At 51.9% G+C, this 20804-nt stretch overlaps 2 protein-coding genes across 5 annotated transcripts; both read left to right on the plus strand.

Annotated features, from left to right (window-relative positions):
• The first annotated feature begins 389 nt into the window (after positions 1-389).
• Positions 390-6063, plus strand: ccdc62 (coiled-coil domain containing 62). Of its 4 annotated transcripts, none has more exons than XM_030085153.1 (13): positions 390-693; positions 760-800; positions 1105-1200; positions 1272-1551; positions 1714-1880; positions 1985-2086; positions 2463-2634; positions 4063-4158; positions 4234-4331; positions 4642-4715; positions 5321-5462; positions 5704-5832; positions 5931-6063. In XM_030085153.1, exons 1-13 carry the CDS (start codon positions 627-629, stop codon positions 5946-5948), a joined length of 1482 nt encoding a protein of 493 aa, XP_029941013.1. In that variant the 5' UTR covers positions 390-626; the 3' UTR covers positions 5949-6063. The 4 variants fall into 4 exon arrangements, with proteins under 4 accessions (XP_029941013.1, XP_029941014.1, XP_029941015.1 ...); XM_030085154.1 differs by having other exon boundaries at positions 4234-4322; XM_030085155.1 differs by lacking the exons at positions 5704-5832; positions 5931-6063 and having other exon boundaries at positions 5321-5656.
• A 399-nt stretch (positions 6064-6462) lies between these two features.
• On the plus strand, positions 6463-20275 carry hip1r (huntingtin interacting protein 1 related). Its single transcript, XM_030084454.1, is given in 34 exon segments — positions 6463-6858; positions 7348-7411; positions 7540-7682; positions 7843-7899; positions 8046-8126; positions 8255-8331; positions 9093-9154; positions 10726-10866; positions 10944-11001; positions 12118-12193; positions 12264-12404; positions 12479-12586; positions 12672-12855; positions 12928-13016; positions 13670-13786; positions 13954-14055; positions 14145-14339; positions 14411-14521; positions 14604-14798; positions 14871-15018; positions 15385-15471; positions 15543-15650; positions 15729-15865; positions 15946-16056; positions 16178-16236; positions 16318-16348; positions 16460-16522; positions 16711-16811; positions 16887-16902; positions 16904-16993; positions 17070-17193; positions 17434-17495; positions 19200-20012; positions 20081-20275. Coding segments are annotated over 34 exon segments (4068 nt in total). The 5' UTR covers positions 6463-6777; the 3' UTR covers positions 20117-20275.
• The last annotated feature ends 529 nt before the right edge of the window (positions 20276-20804 follow it).

The raw sequence follows: 20804 nt of genomic DNA on the forward strand, positions 1-20804 counted from the left end.
CTCAGCGTTCACACAATAATACTCTTAAATTATATTTCCTCCTCTCAACTTAGAAAAAACTGTTGAACACAAACAGGAAAGCTTTTCATGAATGCCCAACTTCTTTTTTGAAATGCATAATATTTGGATATTTTGAAGCGTAGAACCTTATAAATGACCAGCAATATTAATGAATGGAATTGATCTTTTATGTTCTTTCATTATTATATTTATATGAATGAAAATTCGGGGATTGTCTGATTCTAAATGATTTAGAATCTTCACGTTCCACCATAAACGCTTTGGAGTCGCCCGGTCCAATATGGCGGTGACGTTGACGTACACCTCGGCGCCTGTTGTTGACTATGTCCACTACTTTTTACGTCACAGCTTTCAAAAGTTGGCGAACTCCTCCGAGTGCTCACGTTTTGGTAAACAAACGACAATAGAATCCACCAGAGAGGGATTTGATTCACGTTTTACGACGCATACTGTCAGCCACTATGTGTTTAATTTACCTGGTGAACTTTACGCGTCGCTATGGTGAGTTAATGAGCTTTAGCTGCTGAAGCTAGCTGGCTGCTGAGATGAGACTGAAGTCATGAGAGGAGGACAGACCAACATCTGGCTCCAGCTGTGACGATGTGATGGAAGAAGAGACAAAACTGACCTGCTGCCACGGAAAAGCCACAACATGTCTGGCCTGCTCCAGAGGTAAAGAGCACACACAGCCACGCTGCTGCTGTAATGTGTGGGTTTTAAAGTTCCGCTGTGTTTCAGACGAGCCCTCTCAGCTGTGGCACAGCACTCCCGTCAAAAAGGTAATCAGCAGCATGAAGTCCTGAAATTCCAGAAAAGCCTTCAGTTCAAACTTTTCAGCTTTTCTTTGATGTGGCAGAGAGTATATGTGATAAAAATGTAGATGTTTTCACAGAAACTAAACAATTACTACAGAACATTATTCCAATCTCAACATAAACAGCAAAAAAAAAAAGAAAGAAAAACGGTTGCATTATGGGTGTTTTTCCAAACTCCCCCTGACAGCATGGCTTTGAGGATAATGCTTCGAAGATGCTAATGAAGGATTTATAAAAGACAAATCTGATAAATCAACGTGTTGTTCAGAGAGACGACGGCTGGACGAGGTTCAGGGCGGACTGGACGGCTCCGCGGGGGCCTGCAGGAGCTCGGTTCGATACCGGAACGCCGAACTACTCCGAGGTCAGATTATTCAAACTCTGAGGTCAGATTAACAAGAAACGACTGAGATTGTGCGTGTGTGTGTTTGTCAGGTCCCTTTGACGGAGCCCAGGGTCTTCTCCACCCTCCAGAGGCAGGGGGCGGAGCCCAGCAGCAGCGCCTCCACCCTCCAGAGGCAGGGGGCGGAGCCCAGCAGCAGCGCCTCCACCCTCCAGAGGCAGAGGGCGGAGCTGCAGCTGCTGGTGTCCGAGCTGAAGGACCGCGAGCGCGAGCTGAACGCCATGACGGCGTCTCACCACAGAGAGCGGCGCTGCTGGGAGCGGGACCGGCGGCGGGCGGAGGCGCTGGAGAGGAGGGGGGTCCAGGTGGAGGGTGAGGGGGCGGGGCTGCAGGTGGAGGGTGAGGGGGCGGGGCTGCAGGTGGAGAACTGCAAAAAACCACCGACAGCTTCACTTCAGAACGTCTCCGAACAACAGAACCACACCAAACTGTGTGTGTGTGTGTGTGTGTGTGTGTGTGTGTGCGCGCGCTCAGAGGAGCTGCAGAAGCGCAGCGAGGTGATCCAGGTGCTGGCCTCCCGGCTGTGTGCGGTGGAGCTGAGGGAGGAGGAGCAGCAGCAGGAGCTCCGTCAGGCCCGGCAGCAGCTGGAGGAGCTGCAGAAGGACCTCCAGCTGAGCCTGGAGACCCGGCTGCACCTCCAGGTGTGAAGCTGAACCTGATCGATCGATTCGGCTTCAGGGAAAGTCATGATGAACGGAAAAAAGACGACGTCTTTATTTTATTTTATTTTATTTTGTTTTCTCAGGAGGAGAACCGGCGTCTGAGCTCCAGCGTGACGGATCTGTCCACCCAGCTGGGCTCTCTGCAGGTCCGGCAGGAGGAGCTCCGCTCGGTTCTGCAGCTCAAGGTCACCGCAGATCCCATAGATCCGATCAGATCCCACTGATCTGATAAGATTTCATTGATCTGATCAGATCCCGCTGATCCAATCAGATCTAATCGATCAGATCAGATCCCATTGATTCAATCGGATCCCACTGAGCCAATCAGATCCCATCAATCCGATCAGATCCCGCTGATCCGATCGGATCCCACTGATCCAAGCAGATCCCATCGATCCGATTGGATTCTACTGATCTAATAAGATCCCACTGATCCAATTGGATCCCATTGATCAGATCCCATCGATCCTATCACATCCCTCTGATCCGATCAGATCTGAACCACCAGGGGCTTCTTTAGCCGAGGTCCAGGCTGATCCCGGGGTTCCGTCCTCCTCTCAGGACAGAGACGTCTCCGAGGCTGCGGTCCAGAACCGGGACCTGTCGGAGCGCCTGCAGCGCCTCCGGAGCTCCCTGGAGGAGAACCGGCGGCAGGAGGACCGGCTGCTGACCGAGTCCCAGGAGAACCGGCGGCTCTGCAGAGAGGCAGCGGCGGAGGCGGCTCTGCTCAGAGGTGTGTGTGTGTGTGTGCGTGTGTGTGTGCGTGTGTGTGTGCGTGTGTGTGTGTGTGTGTGTGTGTGTTTTACTTATTGAAGATTGAGGACCAGAATGAATTTTAAACCAACAGCCTGAGGGCAGTTTTACTGGTCCTCTCTTTCTGACAGACCTTTATGAGGGTTCAGACTGGATCAGGTTTAGGGCAGGGGTGTTCAACCTGTGGCTCTGGAGCCACATGCAGCTCTTTTGCCCCTCTGTTGCGGCTCCAAGAAGCCTTCACAACATGAAATGTGAACAGACATTTAAGTTACTTTATCATAGTTGCACACCACAGTACTACTCAAAATTTGCCAGTCTTGGTTCAAACGGTATTAAAAAGAAAAGTACAAGTACAGTTTGGAAAAATGGCTGAAACCACAAGAAACGGGGGAAAAAAGGAAGATAGAACACGTTAAAAAACGTGAAATGTCTTGATTTCTAAAAGAAAAAAAATTAAACACGGTTAGAAAAAAACAGAAAACTGATGAAAAGGAGGTAAAAAAATAGTTAAAATAGCAACATCTCAAAATTGTCAACAAAAAAGGTGAAAAGGAGCAAAACTGTTAAAATCAGGTAAAAAAAAATTGGTTAAATGTGTGAAAAGATTCACGGTTCTGGACTGCAGCTACAACTTCATGAATGTTTCCTGAGATGTAGTTTTTATATGTGAATCAAAAATATATATGGAACTCACTGAGCTGCATTCGCCTCCTTAACTCGCCAGTTTAAAGGCTGAATGTTGCTTTATGGCTCCAGAACAGCTTGACATAGTGGAAAGTCACAAAAATGGCTCTTTAGGTCCAAAAGGCTGCAGAGCCCTGGTTTAGGGTTTAGGTCAGGGGGTCAGGGTCTGGGTCAGGGTCTGGGTCTGGGTCAGGGTCTGGGTCAGGGTCTGGGTCAGGGTCTGGGTCTGGGTCTGGGTCAGGGGGTTAGGTTTAGGCATTTAGTATTGAGGGTTCGGGGCGAGGGAACGCATTAGGTCAGTGAGCGTCCTCACAAGTATAGAAGTACAAACGTGTGTGTGTGTGTGTGTGTGTGTGTGTGTGTGTGTGTGTGTGTGTGGTGTGTGTGTGTGTGTGTGTGTGTGTGTGTGTGTGTGTGTTCTCGTATTTCTATCGTTGTTGGGGCAAATGTCCCCACAAGGATAGCAAAACGTGGAACGACGTGCCTTGTGGGGACCTTTTTCCGGTCCCTAAGTAGGAGAAACAGTGTTTTCTTGACCATGTTGTTGTTACTGAAAAAAGTAAAAGTGCAAAAACATTTCTTTAGGGTTAGGCTTTGTTGTGGTGTGGGTTAGGGTTAGGGTAAGGGTCAGGGTTAGGGGCTAGACATGAATGGGAGTCAATGGACGGTCCCCACAAGGATAGAAATACAAGACTGAGCGTGTGTGTGTGTGTGTGTGTAGAGGAGCTGCAGCAGCAGGTGACTCAGAGCAGCTCGCAGAGAGAAGAAATCATCCGACTGAAGCAAGAACTGCAGCTGCTGAACAGACAGCTCAACGGTACACACACACACACACACACACACACACACACACACACACACACACTCCTGCTGATCTGGCCTCTCTCTCCAGAAGGGGGCGACAGCTGGAAGGACGAGCTGCTGCAGCTGGCTCGGTCCAAACAGGAGAGACTGACATCTGAACTGGACCACCTGAGACAGGTGAGACAGGTGGGTCCCTGCAGGGACGGTCCACAGAGACACTCCGGTCCACAGAGACACTCCGGTCCACAGAGACACTCCGGTCCACAGAGACACTCCGGTGACGGTCTGAGTCGCCGGTCCTCCTGGTCCTCGGGCCGGTTCCTCCGGTCGGACTTCATTCCTTCCTTCACGCCAGGTTTCGTCTAATCGGGTCGAAATCAGTCCGACGTCACGGGAAACGAAGCGACCGCTGCAGCAGACACTCGGCGGAGACGTTCCGCCGCCGGAGCTTCGCTGCCGTGACCTCTGACCCCGCGGGGTCCTCGCTGTCTTTCAGGTTTGCGAGGAGCAGCAGGACGACCTGCAGCAGCTGAGGCGGGGCGAGAGGAGCGCCGGGGAGCTGCTGAGCAGGTGAGGAGGGAGCGTCCGTCCTCCAGGCTGCACACTCCCCAAACATCTGGAAACATCTGGAAACATCTGGAAACATCAGCCGGCTCTCTGGAGTCGCCTCGCCCTTCACTGATCAGACAGAAAACTTTGAAAATGATCAGAAAATAGTGAAAATGCAGCAGGATTCGGGAGTCCAAATCCTCGCTCTGTGTCGCGCTGCTTCCAGACCACCATCTGTCCAGATGGATGTCCAACATGAGGCCTGTGGGCCAAAACCGGCCCACGAGAGGCTCGATCCGGCCAAACCACCAAGGAAACTGTAAAAAATGGAAACTTTCAAACAGATTTCTTAAGTATCGCAAAACCACACAACACTGAGAGTGAAGCTAGCTGACTAGCATTAGCCTCAAAGCCATGCTGTTCGGGGGAATTAGGAAAAATACCCAGAATGCAACAGTATATTGACTTCTCCCTGTATTTGGAGCCGGATGGTTTCATTAAAATTTGGATTTATGTTGAGATCGGAGTGATTTTCTGTAGTAACTGGTTTGTTTTTGTGACATTCTGGACATTTTAATAGTCTGCGCTGAGATTTGTCTCCGATGAAGACGTCTGTCCGTCCACAGCCAGGACGAGCCGGACCACCGGCCTCCTCCACCCCTCGCCGTGAGGAGCCACAGAGACCCGTCCTCGCTGACCGGAGCCCTGAGAGGACCAGGACGCCGCCGGCAGGCAGACGTACAGCCTGACGCTGCTTTAGCGAACCAGGTGGACCCGTAACGTCCTGAAGCATTCTGGGAACATCAGCTGGAGTCAGGAAGTGATCAGTCACACTGCAGTCAATTTGAAGTTTCAGTCAGCTGCAGATATTAAAATCAAATAAAACATCAAATCAGAGGAATCCTGCAGATTACTTCCTGGGTCCGGAGTCAGTAAGCTAACGGCGTTAGCCTTGAAGCTAGCACCGTGTGATCCGGTGTCGGATGTGATGCTAGCTTCATTTTTACAGACATGGAGGACGGTCTCCGCTGCGCCCGGCTGCTCTCTGCTGGATGAATCCCGGCTGTTCGCCACTGGTCCAGACGGCGGCGTGACCCTTGACCCCCGCCGGCCCCCCCCCACTGCCCCCTCTCTGAAGGTGTGGTTCCTGTTTTCCGGGGCGTGGCGTCCGGCGGTTCAGCCTCTCGCTGTGGGTGTGTCTCCTCATTCAAGCTCTTTGTGTTTCTTCCCCTGCAGTGTGGCGCTCCACCCTGAAGCCGAAGCTTCCTGCGGCGCCGCGTCAAAAACCTCGTCCGAATTCAGTGTTACGCCCCACAGGGTGAAAAAACCCGATCGCGATGAATGTATTTTTAATTAAACATGAGCTGTGATGAAGATATTGAATTGAAAGCTCTTCATTTGTCCCACCGGGGGAATCGCAGTGTTTCAGCAGCACAGAGAAAAACTATATTAATAGAATACAAATGTGAACATTTACAAAGCCCAGCCACACAGGAAAATTAAATATCATTTAAATATACATTTAAGACAGATATAATTAACAGATATAAACTAAACATAAATGTAGATACATGAAGCTCCGTGACTAAGATGTGATGAAGCTCTGATGAGGATGTGAAGAAGACCTGTGATGAAGGAGTGACGAAGGAGTGATGAAGACATGATGAGGCTGTGATGAGTGTGTTGTGAGGCTCTGAGGTGAACCAGTCCTACAGGGCGGATCAGTGCTCCGGCCTCTCGCCGTCTTTCCAGTTCGTCCGCCTGCAGATCTGCTGCTGACTCACGAGGAAATCTCCAGATCTGTCTCTCAGCTTCTTTTCAGTAAAAACTCTCAAACTTCACATCTGTGGTGTTTTATTCCCTCAAAACTTTTTTTTTTTTTTTGTTCTTCACTGTGCGTCTTTACGCACAGCTATTCATTCTTTGAGTCTTTTTTTTTTTAAATAAATCACGACGTGCTCACCTGAACGTGCGCGTGCACGCGGGCGCCTCACGAGCTGTTGACGTCTCGTCGAGGCGCGAGCACCACAGGTGAGCTCCGGAGCTCCTCGCGCCTCAAAGCTGTGATTTTAAAGGAGCCAAAATGAGCAAATCCAAGAACAAGAGCGACAACAAGACGGAGAAGGCCCTGGCCGCGGAGAAGGAGCAGTTTGGGAAACAGCAGGTCGGTTCAGTCCTGGAATTAACACCCATTTTTACAACGTCGCTGGTTTTCACTGTCTTGTTTTTAATGATAAATTCACTTTTGGTCGAAGTTAAACGAGTTTTTAATGGGATTAAATGTAGAAGAATGAGCATTTAGTTTGTAGAAGCTTTTTATTAAAGCAGGAAAGCAAAGTTAGTTGTTTCTAATCTTCAGGTGAAATCAGGTTTCTCTCAATCATGAAGATTTCCACATCGGAAGTTTAAAACTCCTCACAGGAAGTTGGATTTATTCCAGAATAAAAGAAAAAAACTATTTAACCTGGTTTGATCACAAAAAAAAAAAAAAAACTCAACTATTATGTTGCTTAAAAAATCGCTTTAAAAAACATTGCTGGACATTTTTATGAATTTGTAAAGAGAATAATGCAGCGAGTGCTCAGCGGTCACGTCACAGCCGGATGTTTGGTTCCCACATTAATCCGGTTCATTGTCGTTTTTAACCTTCCAGCTCCAAAGCATCACTAAGATCGTCGCCTCGTCTGAAACGCCGCCGAAGGAGAAATATGTCCGCAGTATCCTTTCCGACTCAGACGTGACCAGGTGGTGAAGTGGTTCGCTCTGCTGGAGGTGCAGCAGGGAGCGGTCTCCACTTCCCTCTGATTGGACTTCAGAGCCGTGAGTTTCCATGACGACGGCGCAGATATCATCCTGGGGAGTCACAAAGAGGGCGGAGCCACCACCTTCTGGTCCTACGTCCTCAACCTGCCGCTGTCCAGCAACTCCATGGTCAGCTGGAAGTTCTGCTACCTGCTGCACAAAGTGCTGCGAGGAGGACACCGCAACGTCAGTCTGCCCCTCATTTCACTTCACAGAACCAGTGGACGCTGAAAACGCCTGAATTCTTCTCCTGCCTCTAATATCTAGAAGGAGTACATTGTTTTTTAAAGTAGATGTTTTTGTCCCCGCCCCCTGTGATGCCCCGCCCCCTGTGTTTGATTGGCAGGTGGTCACAGACTCCCACAGACACTGCCGTACGGTGAAAGACATGGGCGTCCTGTGGGTGAGCGGACTCGTCTCCACTCGGTTCATCTCTCTTCCGCAGACCTCTGTTGATTGTTTTAATCTCAGCGCTCCTGGTTCACGTGTGAAGGGTTTTCTTGATTGTCTGTTTTGTGTATGATGACCTTCTTTTTTTTAAATTCCCAGGGAAACTTGCACGATCGATACGGTCACATCGTGGCCTTGTACGCCAAATTCCTCGGTCACAAGATGGATTTCCACGCCAAGGTGAAGCTCTCTCTCTGTTTTTAATCTTTTCACTGAAAGTTTTTTGTTGGGACATAAAGGTTTTCCGCTGATCCGCTGAATGGAACTGCTTTCATTACCAGTATCTGATCTGATCTCTGCTCCGACAGCACAAAGTGATCCCGGCCAACCTGGAGGCCAGCGACGAGACTCTGGAGAGGGAGGCGGGGACGGACATGACCAGAGTGTACGCATCCAGCCCTCCACCCACATGGCCATCCATCCACCCATCCATCCATCCATCCATCCATCCATCCCTCCGCCCATCCATCCATCTGCCCATCCACCCACCCCTCCATCCATCCACCCACCCCTCCATCCATCCATCCACCCATCCCTCCACCCACCCACCCATCCATCCATCTGCCCATCCACCCACCCCTCCATCCATCCACCCACCCCTCCATCCATCCATCCACCCATCCCTCCACCCACCCACCCATCCATCCATCCATCCACCCACCCCTCCATCCATCCACCCACCCCTCCATCCATCCACCCACCCCTCCATCCATCCATCCACCCATCCCTCCACCCACCCACCCATCCATCCATCCAAGCATCTATCCACCCCTCTGCCCATCCATCCACCCCTCCATCCCTCCATCCATCCATCCATCCATCCATCCATCCATCCCTCTGCCCATCCACCCACCCCTCCATCCATCCCTCCACCCACCTACCCACCCACCCATCCATCCATCCACCCATCCATCCCTCCATCCATCCATCCATCCATCCATCCATCCCTCCGCCCATCCATCCATCTGCCCATCCACCCACCCCTCCATCCATCCATCCACCCCATCCCCTCCACCCACCCCCCCATCCCTCCATCCATCCATCCAAGCATCCATCCACCCCTCCGCCCATCCATCCATCCCTCCACCCACCCGTCCGTCCATCCATGGGGTTTGTCCTCCACTCAGCTGTCCCTCTGTCTTCCAGGCTGGACATGACCAACGAGCTGCTGGACTACATGGAAGCCGGGCTGAAGATGGCCGAGACGGGTGAGTCCAGCCGGACGCCGTCCGACCGGCGAACATCCAGGAGCGACGATTTCAGTCAAACCGGAGTGAAATTCAGTGAATCCGTGGTTTTATCTCCGAGCGTCCCTCCAGCCGGGCTTCGTCCCGTCTCAGGTTCAGAGTCTCACTGAGGACACTCGGCTATATCAGTGTTTTGACCTCGATCCCAGAAAGGTCACCGAGCGGCTGACGTTGGGATGAAGCCACCGCTGCTTCTCCACACATCACTAATGCACAGGTCGACTGTATCAGCAGGGTTAGGGGCCGACCTTTAACCTTTAACCCTGACCTTCTCTCTGCTGCTCCTGTGATCTGGTTTCCATCGAAAAGCTCTAAAATGTGCCGCGGCGTTCCTCAGGGATCAGTTTGAGGTCCCACTCTGTTTGAGATGTGATCTGAATCCACTTTATTTCTTCATTATCAGGCTCATTCTCCAAACTCTTCACCAATACTTTATTACTGCTTCTTTTTTTTGAATTTTGGAATTAATTTTAATGGATCTTTTTTAGTATTCTAACTTTGTTTTTCATTATATTATTTGACTTTTAATCCTTTTTCTATTTCTTTTGAGGTTTTAATGTCATACCACACTGTCTCATTTTTGTTTTTTAATCTTCATTTTATTGTCTTTTAAAGCGACACTAAGGAACTTTTCAACCTTGATAAAACATTTTAATATCTTTTGTGATGATACATCGACTTACAGCTAGTTGAATGACCCTCTGTCACGGCCTGAGGGCGTCAGTGTTGCTTCACTTGGACTGAGCAGCTGTGAGGAGGGTGGTAGGAACCCTGCTCACTGAAACACTCCACATGTGCGGACTGCTTTACGGCATGAGTCACATCATGATAGAACATTGTTTAGCCACCATTAGATTCATGACCTCGTCACTATCCGTCCTTCACACAGCCACTGGAAACAAATGTAGGGAGTTCAGTCCGACAGCACGCCACCGGGAGCAGCATTTTACCACGCCACGCGCTAGGCCTCATGGGAACTGTGGTATTCCATCAGGCAAAACACTACCGCTTTTGTCCAGTGGCGCCGCCAAAATCAACGAAAACTGAAAGTTCCTTAGTGTCGCTTTAAATCTCTCATTCTGATTCTCATGTTTCTTCTCTCCTCTGCTTAGATTTTAAACTGTAGGAGGCTTCAGCTTCCTGTTTTTCTGCATGTCAATGAGAGATTGGCTGGTTATTAGAATAAATAGATCATTAATGGTACTGAGAGGATAAAATAAGCCTATTTTCTGAAATTAATTATTAAATCTTTATTAGTTTTAAGAAATTTGTTACCTCATTTTACGCCACTTTAATTTTTCCAGTATTTTTCACTGTTAAGATTTAAACAGATGATAAAAGCCACTAAGACTGAGATTAAAAAAAAAGTAGTTTCATTAGTTGTTTTATTTATTTTTAATGTACATCTTTATGTGTTTAGATTCGAACCTCCTCCCGTCAGCCTGATTGGTTTGAGCTTCCTGTGACGCGTGCAGTGGTTTGGGTGGGTGGTGCTGAAGGCCTCTGGTCTGAGCTCCACCCGTTCTGTTCAGTTCTCCGTCAGGTCGACGCCAACCAGGCCAAGTCGACGACGCCGGCGGGCCAGTGCCGGCTGACGCCGCTCATCCCGCTCATCCTGGACTGCAGCTTCCTCTACCACTTCTCCGTGCGGCTGCTCTTCAAGCTGCACAGCCGTGAGTCGCCTCCACCGCCGCCGCCGCCACCGCCGTGTTCGATTCCCGCCGCTAAAGCGCCTGCTCGTCCTTCACAGGCATCTCTCCGGACGTCCTGCTGGGACACAGGGAGCGCTTCAGGGACCTGTTCACCAGGTGGGGAAACTGAACGCTTCAGGGGAAGGGTCAGGGGTCAGAGGTCAGGGGGGTGAGGCATTTACCAGGATGCTTTTTTAATTCATAACAAAAAAGAAAAAAAGTAGAAAGTAAATATAGAATTCTTTATTATCATTATCTGATTTTGTTGCACTTAATACATTATACTTTGTAAAATTTAAAAATGTATTTATAGCATGAAAAAGTATTTGTGTTCAAGAAATATTAAAGTATTATAAGTGATAAGTGTTGAGACTTCAGTGCTTTAATAAATACCCAACAAAGCTGTGAAAGTGTTAAAAATAACTCATTCATTTAATTCTGAACGAGGCGGAACGTTTGTCAGTGCACCGTTTCCTGGTACGCCGATCACACTGACGCACACGTCGCAGCAAACCCTCTGCTCTGGTTCAAGCCTTGATAAAAGCCTGGTTTTGTTAGCAGAGCATTGATTTTCTACAGTTTTCAGTTGAAATGTTATTTTCCAGACATTAAATGAGCTTTGAGCTCAAAATATTCACGTCTGTTTCCATCAGTGATCAATTAAAATCCATTTAAATTCTCAAAAATGTTGGTTTTTGTTCCAAATGTACGATCAGAATTCGCTAAATGAATTCCCGAGCCTCGACTCGGATTCATATTTTTAATCGAGTCCAGCTGCTTATTATCAGTTATCGGTTGAAACTTTTTTCCTTCATATAAGCAGAGACTTGACCTCATAAAATTAACCATAAAAACTTAAACATAATGTGACTGGATTAAATGATGGGTGGCAAACATGAGGTCCGCGGGCCCAAACCGGCCCTCATGAGGCTCCCAAATGGACAAACAGACCAAGAACACGGTCAATATTTCAAAGTTCTAAACAAATTTCTATAAAATAAAATAAAACACAGAGACCCGAGCTAGCTAACTAGCTTTAGCGAACTAGCATTAGCCTCAAAGCCATGCTGTCGGGCGGGGGGTCTGGATAAACACCCAGAATGCAACAGTGTCCTGGACATGTCACCAGAAAGCCTCATTAAATCAGCTGCATGTTGAGACTGGAGACAATTTCTGGAAGAACTCCAGAGTTTTTGAAAGTTGCGCGCCCCTGACGTGTTGCTCCTCCTTCAGCCTCACTCAGTTCTTCAGCCGAGCCCGAGAGGAGGAGTTCTTCAAGAGCAAGATCCAGATCCCGGATCTGCCCGACGTGAGCCTCGCCGCCGCCGCCGCCTGGCAGCGCTCCGCCCACTTCACCGCTCGCCCCTCGCTCTCCACAGGCCCCGCCCAACTTCCTGCGAGCCGCCGCCTTGGCCGAGTACAAGAAGCCGGTGGTGCTGATGCCCGGCGAGGAGCGCCCGGAGGACGAGGACCCGGTGGAGCCGCAGCCGGACCTCAGGGATTCCCTCCAGACGCCCCAGGTGGGCCCGGCGGCGGTGGCGCCTCGCCACGTTCCGCCGCCGCCGCCTCGGTTCTAACGGCGTTCTCCCGGCAGTACTACATGGTGAGCCAGATGGGGGCGCCGGAACCGGCGCCGGAGAACGAGAGCCTGAAGAGGGAGCTGGAGGTCCTGAAACCCGAGCTGCAGCTCATCAAGTCGGAGGTAGAGCTCCACCCTCACACCGGGCCGCTCAACACGCGGCGCGGGACCCCCGGGGGGGCCGCGGCTGAAGCAGGTGTCTCCCCAGGCCCAGAGGTGCGTGGTGGAGCTGAAGGCCCAGGTGAACCGGCTGGAGGCGGAGCTGGAGGAGCAGCGCTCGCACAAGCAGGTGGCGCTGGTGGAGAAGGAGCAGCTGCGCATGGAGGTGGAGGCGCTGCGCTGCGCCAACGTGGCCAACGTGGGCGCTCAGATCGGCTTCAAGGAGGCCGACGGTGAGCAGGCTGGAGGAGGGCGGGGCGGAGCGGACAGCGGGGCCGACCTGACCTTTCACCCCTCCCCTCCAGGTCGAGCTCAGGCCGCGGAGCTTCGCTTCAGCCAGCTGAAGGAGCGGCACGCCGAGCTGGTGACGAGCCACGCCGACCTGATGAAGAAGGTGAGCCGGACTCCGACTCCGGGAACCGAGGGATGGAGGGTGAACTCTGCTCCAGATGAACACATGAACGTTCAGATCCGACTCCATCACAGTTCCACCCCAGCTCGCCTGAAACTGCATTTATTCAAGCAACACGGCAGAAATGTCATTAACGTGTTGTTTTTCCATTTATGTTCATGTATTGGATTTATGTTTTGAAATTTTTAAAAAATTGCATTATTTTCTGTAATTCAGCATTTAATATTTGATTTTTTTTTTACTTAATATTTTGCTAATACTAAATTCTTATGTTTGAGAATTTTTTAATTTAATGATGTCGTTGTATTTATTATTTTAATACTTTAATTTTTGACCTTCTTTGTTTCATATTTTTAGACATTTTATGATAAATGTTTTTAATTTTTCTTTCATTTTAATCAAATTTGATTTAATATTCCTTAATTCTCTTCTAAACCCAGAACTAAACTTTATTTTCTTTCTGGCGATCTTCATTCTGGATATGCTTCATTTAAATGAATTATATTAATGTTTTTCTTAGTCAGCACATCAAATCTCAGGAATCCACTTTTCCCTCGGCTCGTCGGTCGGTCAGGTTCTTCTCTTCGTCCTTGTCCTCCTGCGGCTCTCCGTCTCTCAGCTGTCTCTGTTTGCAGAATGCGGAGACGGTGAAGCAGCTGTCCAGCAGCCGGCAGCAGCAGGACGAGCTGCTGCAGACCAACAGCCACCTGCAGGGGGAGCTGCAGAGCGTCCGGCAGGAGCAGAGGAGCTCGGTGAGACCCCGACCGAAACCGGCGTCTCCATGGAAACCGAGCTGTGTTGTCGTGTAAACGGGGAGCCGGGGTTTTTGTCACGGGTTCCCCCATTGATAACGATGATCGGTGATTATCGGTGATTATCGGTGATGATGGGTAACTTCTCGTCTGCTCTCCACCCGCAGGCCGACCTGCAGCGGCAGGAGGTGGAGCGGCTGAACAGGGAGCTGCTGGAGCAGAGAGCCGAGCTGGCGGCGCTGCGCAGCAGCCTGCAGAGCAAGGAGCTGGTGAGCGGCGCGCACACACACACACACACACACACACAGCTGGGACTCGAACCGGGAACCCTCTCACCGCTCATTCCCTCGGCCCTCAGGAAGGCTCTCAGGCCGCCAGCGGCCTGGCGGCGCTGCAGGCGGAGCGGGACGCGCTGCTGCGCTCGGCCCGGGAGAAGGAGGCGGAGCTTTCCTCGCTGCGGCTGCAGGCGCAGCAGCAGCAGAGCGTCCAGGACCTGGAGAGGGAGCGGAGCAGCCGGGAGCTGGAGGCCCTGAGGGCCCAGCTGCAGCAGCAGGTACAGGCCGGCGGGTCCGGCTAGACCGGGACCACGACCTGGACCCCCCTGACCCTGTCCTCTTCCTGCAGCTCGCCATCAACGCCGAGCAGAAGCTGGAGTTGGAGCGTCTGAGGCGGGAGCTGGACGCCACCCGGGCGGAGCTGGCCCGGGCCACCAGCGCCCTGCAGAGCCAGGAGACGGTGCGTCAGGAGACCCGGCCGGGGTGAGACTCGCTGACCGGCAGGGAATCGTCGGTGTGACCCGCCGTGTCTGTGTGTTCAGAGCGGCTCCCAGCTGAGCAGCTCGCTGGCCGGCCTGCAGGCGGAGAAGGAGGCGCTGCTGCGCTCGCTGAGGGAGCAGGAGGCGCAGCTCGCCGGCCTCCGCCAGCAGGCGCAGCTGCAGGTCGGCTCGGCGGAGCAGGAGAGGCAGCGCAGCAGCGCCGAGCTGAGCAGCCTGCAGGCGCAGCTGCAGCAGCAGGTGAGGCGGGGGGGTCCGGGGGGGTCTGGGGGGGCGGGTCCTGGGGGGTCTCTGACTCTGGGGGGTCTGCAGGCCTGCAGGGAGAACCAGCTGTGCCAGCAGCTGCAGGACGAGCAGTTCTGCCTGCTGCAGTGCGCCGTGGTGGAGGCCGAGGGCATCGTGCTGGACGCCGTGGCCAAGCTGGACGACCCCGTCCACGTCCGCTGCATCAGCTCGCCGGGTAACCACCCCCGTCTCCCCCCGTCTCCCCCCGTCTCACTCTGGACCTTGTTCTGCTCCTGGACCTCTGGGTCAAACTTTGGCTCTTTCTGACGCCTGAGGTGGTTTTATATCTCTTTGAAGTCGTTTGGTGTTTTTGTGTTGTTCTTGTTCTGTGGTAGTATTTTTTTGTCGTTTTGTCATTTTTGTCTCTTTGGTGGAGCTTTAAAGTTTTTATAGTAGTTTTGTGTCTCTTCCTTGTAGTTTGGTGTTTTTTCCTGGTAGTTTTGTGTCTCTTCCTGGTAGTATTGTGTCTCTTCCTGGTAGTTTTGTGCGTCTCCGTCCCAGATTTTGAGCATCTCGTCTCACCAGCTGTGTTGCTTTCCAGATTATTTGGTGAACCGAGCTGAAACCACTCTGGCGTCCATCGATAAAATGCAGCACAGCCACATGGTCTACCTGGGGAACCGAAACGGTGCGTCGGGTTTGGCGCGCGCTGACGAGACGGGACGATGAGCGAATCTAACGCCCCTCTGTGCCCCGCAGACGCCAGCGGCCTGCTGAGAGCCGTCACGCAGTTTTCTCACCTCGCCGCCGACACCATCGTGAACGGAGCGGCGACGTCGCACTCGGCTCCGACCGACCAGGCGGACCGTAAGACGCACACACACACACACACACACACACACACACACAAACACACGGCGCGCTGACCTGCGGCGCCCTCCTCAGGCTTGACGGACGGCTGCCGGGACTGCGCCAACCACTGCCTGCAGTTCCTGAAGGACCTGAAGCTCCAGGCCAGCCTGCCGCGCGCCGACCCGTCCGCCATCCGCTACACGGTGCAGCGCCTCCTCACGCTGGGACAGGTCAGACGCCGCTCCGCTCAGCACTCCGCCCACTCCCCTTCAGAGGTGAACCGGTTCGATTCCCCCCACCCCCACTGCAGGAGCTGCGGCCCAAAGGCCAGGACGTGCTGAAGGAGGAGCTGGGCAGCATGGTGGACAAGGAGATGATCGCCACGTCCACCGCCATCGAGGAGGCCGTGCTGCGGATGGACGTGAGTTCGAGTCCGCCGGGTTGCTTGTCTTTACGGTCCTGTAGCGATCCGTCGTGGTGTAAACGTTCGCGTAGCACCAGATCCACACTTCGTCCCTGACGTCTTCCCGCTGGTTTCTCAGGAGATCCTCAGTCAAGCGAAGAAAGACACGACGGGGATCAAACTGGAGGTCAACCAGAGGTGAGACGGGCTGCTCCACTTCACGCCCTGTTGGCTCCTCTCCGGTCTGCCGGTCTGATTCCTCCTCATGTCTCATTTCAGCATCCTGGGATCCTGCTCCGACCTGATGAAGGTGAGACCCCCCCCCGTCAGCATCATCTCAGGTTTGATGGCGTGGAGGTAATTCAATACTGTGTGTGTGTGTGTGTCTGTGTGTGTGCGTGCTTGTGTGTGTCGTCTTCAGGCCGTCCACATGCTGGTGACAGCAGCTACTGACCTGCAGAAAGACATCGTGGAATCAGGAAGGGTGAGTGAAGAAAGTCAAATCTTTGAAGACTTCCTCCGCATGACGGGGCGACTCCTGGTCGTCTGTAGACGTCAGTCAGCTGTTCCACATGGTCTGGTTCGTCAGACCATGTGGAACAGTCTTCCAGCTTGTATAATTTCAGGCTCTGTAACATTAATTTTTCCATCAAATCCCCGTGTTGTCGGCAGGGCGCTGCCTCCGTCACCGAGTTTTACGCCAAGAACTCTCGCTGGACGGAAGGACTGATCTCCGCCTCCAAGGCGGTGGGCTGGGGAGCGACGCAGCTGCTGTGAGTGGTCCACAGTCCTCCCCACACACACCTCGGTGTGGACACCCGCCTGAAAACACACTCTGAACTCCGCAGGGACTCGGCGGACCGGGGTGGTGGCGGAGCAGGGCACGTACGAGGAGCTCATCGCCTGCTCGCACGAGATCGCCGCCAGCACGGCCCAGCTGGTCGCCGCCTCCAAGGTTCCCGCCTCAGTCCGTCTTTTGAAATCCGTCAGCGTGGCGATTTTAAAAACCCAGCTGCGTTAACCCGTCACAGGTGAAGGCCGATCGCGGCAACAAGAAGCTGAACGTGCTGCAGCACGCGTCGCGACACGTCAACGACATGGCGGCCGTGGTCGTCACCTCCACCAAACACGGCCAGCAGCAGATCTCCGACCACGGTAAGGAGGACGAGGAGGACAAGGACAAACGCAGACGTCTCGCTCACTTCCAGACGTTCCAGCTCCTGTTGGCTCCATGTTTGGTCTCCACCAAGTGAAAGATGGATTTTCCTCATAATCTACTAAAAACTGTTGCAAAAAAATGAGCTCAGTCAGAACAGCTTGATGATTTTCTGCAGGTTGACGTCCTTCATGTGACACATTCAGTCTTTTCAGTCTCAAACTGTGCTGGTTTTGCAGGGACAATGGATTTCTCTGGCATGTCGCTGATTAAGCTGAAGAAAGAAGAAATGGAGGCTCAGGTGAGAATTACAGGACGGAAAGTTATCGTTAAAGGTGCAGCAAGGAACATTAAAGGCCTCGGTATGCTTCCCTGTCGCTGCGACGGCGTTCCCACGACGTCTACGCCGTAGCCCTATGACGGGCTACGCCGGGGCTTGACGTGCACCTCCCGAAAATCGTGACTTCGCGTTGAGGCAACGCGTGGTGACGTGAACGTCGAGGGCTGTGATTGGTCCGCTTTCGCGTTGTTTATAGAATGAAGTAGAACTCGCCCAGAATGCTTTTCTGATCTGAACAGTGCTTCAGGGGGAAATTTAGATCCAAAATCGAGCGGCGCACATCCCCATACTGTTAGCACTGTTAGCACTGTTAGCAGACGGGGCTATGTGTAGAGCCGCTCCTAAAACGACTTTAATCGTCCAAAAGCTCGTTAGTTTCACCAATATTTCATCATGGTCCGCTCACGCCACTCCTCCACGACAGCCCAGTGTCGCCAGATATGTCATATATGCAGATATATGTTCGGTAAGTGCAGCGTGTCTAGATATGTATGTCTAGAAATCTATGTCTACAGATCTATGTCTAGGTAAAGCTGGAGCTACGGAAGCCGCATTGTTGTTGTGACTGCTAGCAGCTTGGTGGTGAAATTGCAGAGGAAGGTGTTCCCATGACGCAGAAGCAAGATATGTTCAGTAGCGGCGTAGGGCTGCCGGCGTAGGGCTGCCGGCGTAGGGCTGCCGGCGTGGGGACGACATCGCTGCGACAGGGAAGCATACTGAGGCCTTGAGTCACATAGCACCCCCTACCCCACCTCGGAGAACGCCACACAGGTTGCTGGTTGGAGAGAGTTTAGAGGTGGTGCTCGGTGGAGACTAAAAATACAGGATGCTGCACTGCTTGTTTGGTAATCTTGAGAACTTACATATGAACCAGGAAGTAGCAAGAGGCTACAGGAGCCAGGAAGTAGTGACAGACTACTAGAACCAGGAAGTAGTGACGGACTACTGGAACCAGGAAGTAGTGAGGAGCTAAATTAACCAGGAAGTATTGAGGGGCTGCTGGAACCAGGAAGTATTGAGGGGCTACAGGAACCAGGAAGTATTGAGGGGCTACAGGAACCAGGAAGTATTGAGGGGCTACAGGAACCAGGGAGTGGTAAGGGGCTACAGGAAGCAGGAAGTATTGAGGGGCTACAGGAAGCAGGAAGTATTGAGGGGCTACAGGAACCAGGAAGTATTGAGGGGCTACAGGAACCAGGAAATTGCGAGGAGCTACAGGAACCAGGAAGTATCGAGGGGCTACAGGAAAGGGGAAGTAGCAAGATGCTACAGGAACCAGGAAGTAGCGAGGGGCTACAGGAACCAGGAAGTAGCGAGGGGCTACAGGAACCAGGAAGTAGCGAGGGGCTACAGGAACCAGGAAGTAGCGAGGGCTTACAATGTTGAAATGGCTGCATTCTTAACATGAAGCCAATATTGGTGATAAATGCTAGTAGCTGCTAGATGTTGTATGTTTTTACTTGCACCACCATGATTCTGAAGTTAATGCTAGGTAGCTAGCTGTAATGGCAGCATCGTGGATAATAAAGAAACACAGTTCTGCTGTTTGATGCCCTGACCTCGTTGATCTTCGTTAAAAGCTCAAACTGAAGTTAAATGTTGGGGACAGTTTTCTGAAAGTGGAAGAAGGTGTAGCAGACGGTGGTGTTGTGTTGTGTGTGTCAGGTCAAGGTGTTACAGCTGGAGAGCCAGCTGGAGCAGGAGCGAGTCCGTCTGGGCGAGCTCCGGAAGAAGCACTACGAGCTGGGCGCCTCCGCCATCGACGCCGCCGAGCAGGAGGACGCCTTCCCTCCGCCGCCGCCGCCCACGCTGCTCGACCCCGCCGACGGAGCCACGGCCGCTTTCCCCTCCACCAACCCCTTCGCACAGGGTCAGGCAGCTACGTCACTGAATCAGAGCTACGTCACGCCAAGTCAGAGCTACACCCCGGCTCAGAGCTTCACCACACCCAGTCAGAGCTTCACCACACCCAGTCAGAGCTACACCACTCCCACTCAGAGCTTCACCACACCCAGTCAGAGCTACACCACTCCCACTCAGAGCTTCACCACACCCAGTCAGAGCTTCACCACACCCAGTCAGAGCTTCACCACACCCAGTCAGAGCTTCACCACACCCAGTCAGAGCTTCACCACACCCAGTCAGAGCTTCACCACTCCCAGTCAGAGCTACGTCACTCCCACTCAGAGCTACACTCCGAGTCAGAGCTTCATCACGCCGGGTCAGAGCTACGTCACTCCAAATCAGACCTACACTCCAAGTCAGAGCTACACCACCCCTCAGCCCTTCGCTCCGTCTCCACCCTTCGCCCTGACCCCGACGCAGGGTCTCCCGCCGGCTCCGTCCGCCTCGCCCTCGCAGCCGTCGGCGGGCGGCGCTCCACCCAAAGCTTCCGCTCACGGCGGAGCGGAGTCGATCCGACAGGCCTTCAAGAAGCCGAGCATCTTCTCGAAGTCTGGAAACATTCTGAAGAACGCGGTGAGTACGGGTTCTCCTGGAGCGCTCGGATCATCCCGGGTTCTGACGCCATGTTTCTTCTCTCGCAGTTCAAACGAGGTGAAACGGGAACGGGGGAGTCCTGAAGCCGAACGAAGAGGATTCGAAAGAAATACTTTATTTTAAAACGTTTCACATCAGTCAACAGTTTAAAAGGTTCTCTAAATGAAATCTCTAAACAATGACGTTCTTTTGTAATCGTTCTGGTGATTATTATATTTTCTGATTCATTAAAAATCATTTTAAATCAATAAGTTTTTTTTTTACTTTATTTGGCTCATTTAATGTCAACGTAAAGTAGACAGCAACTCAGATTTATTCGTTTTGTCAGAAACTTAAGAATCCCATTGAAGTGGAGAAATCATCTGAAGAGTGAGAAATCATCTGAAGAGTGAGAAGTGTGACTTTGAGTCGTTTCCAGTTCGGCTAAAATCCTGGTTTTGTTTTTGAAGATGTTGTGGAGCTTTTCAGGAAGTTGACTCGACGTCTTCAATTGAAAACTTTCGTTAAACACAACAACGGTGCAACTGAAACACACCTCTCTGGGAACAACTGCCGCTGTGGAACTTTATGGAAATGTTGCAACTCTGGCCGTGTGTAGACAGTGTGTTGTTCTCTGCAGCAGGTGGAACGTAAAGAGTGTCGGTCCTAACACAGAACCCTGAGGAACTCCACGGTGAACTCTACTCTGAGCATGAAGGAAGTGGAACCTAATCGATGGTTCAATCACCTTGTTTGAAAAGTGTAATTTAAAACAAACAGTTGGAGGCTCGT

The sequence above is a fragment of the Salarias fasciatus genome, assembly GCF_902148845.1.
Source record: "Salarias fasciatus chromosome 7 unlocalized genomic scaffold, fSalaFa1.1 super_scaffold_4, whole genome shotgun sequence".
Taxonomy (NCBI): domain Eukaryota; kingdom Metazoa; phylum Chordata; class Actinopteri; order Blenniiformes; family Blenniidae; genus Salarias; species Salarias fasciatus.

Bases quoted from the DNA above. Each gene is read 5' to 3' on its own strand.
- ccdc62 (XM_030085153.1), top strand. From the start codon at position 627: ATGGAAGAAGAGACAAAACTGACCTGCTGCCACGGAAAAGCCACAACA. The intron at 1,201-1,271 runs GTCAGATTATTC...TGTGTTTGTCAG, and splicing joins GAACGCCGAACTACTCCGAG to GTCCCTTTGACGGAGCCCAG. The intron at 1,552-1,713 runs GTGAGGGGGCGG...GCGCGCGCTCAG, and splicing joins GAGGGGGGTCCAGGTGGAGG to AGGAGCTGCAGAAGCGCAGC.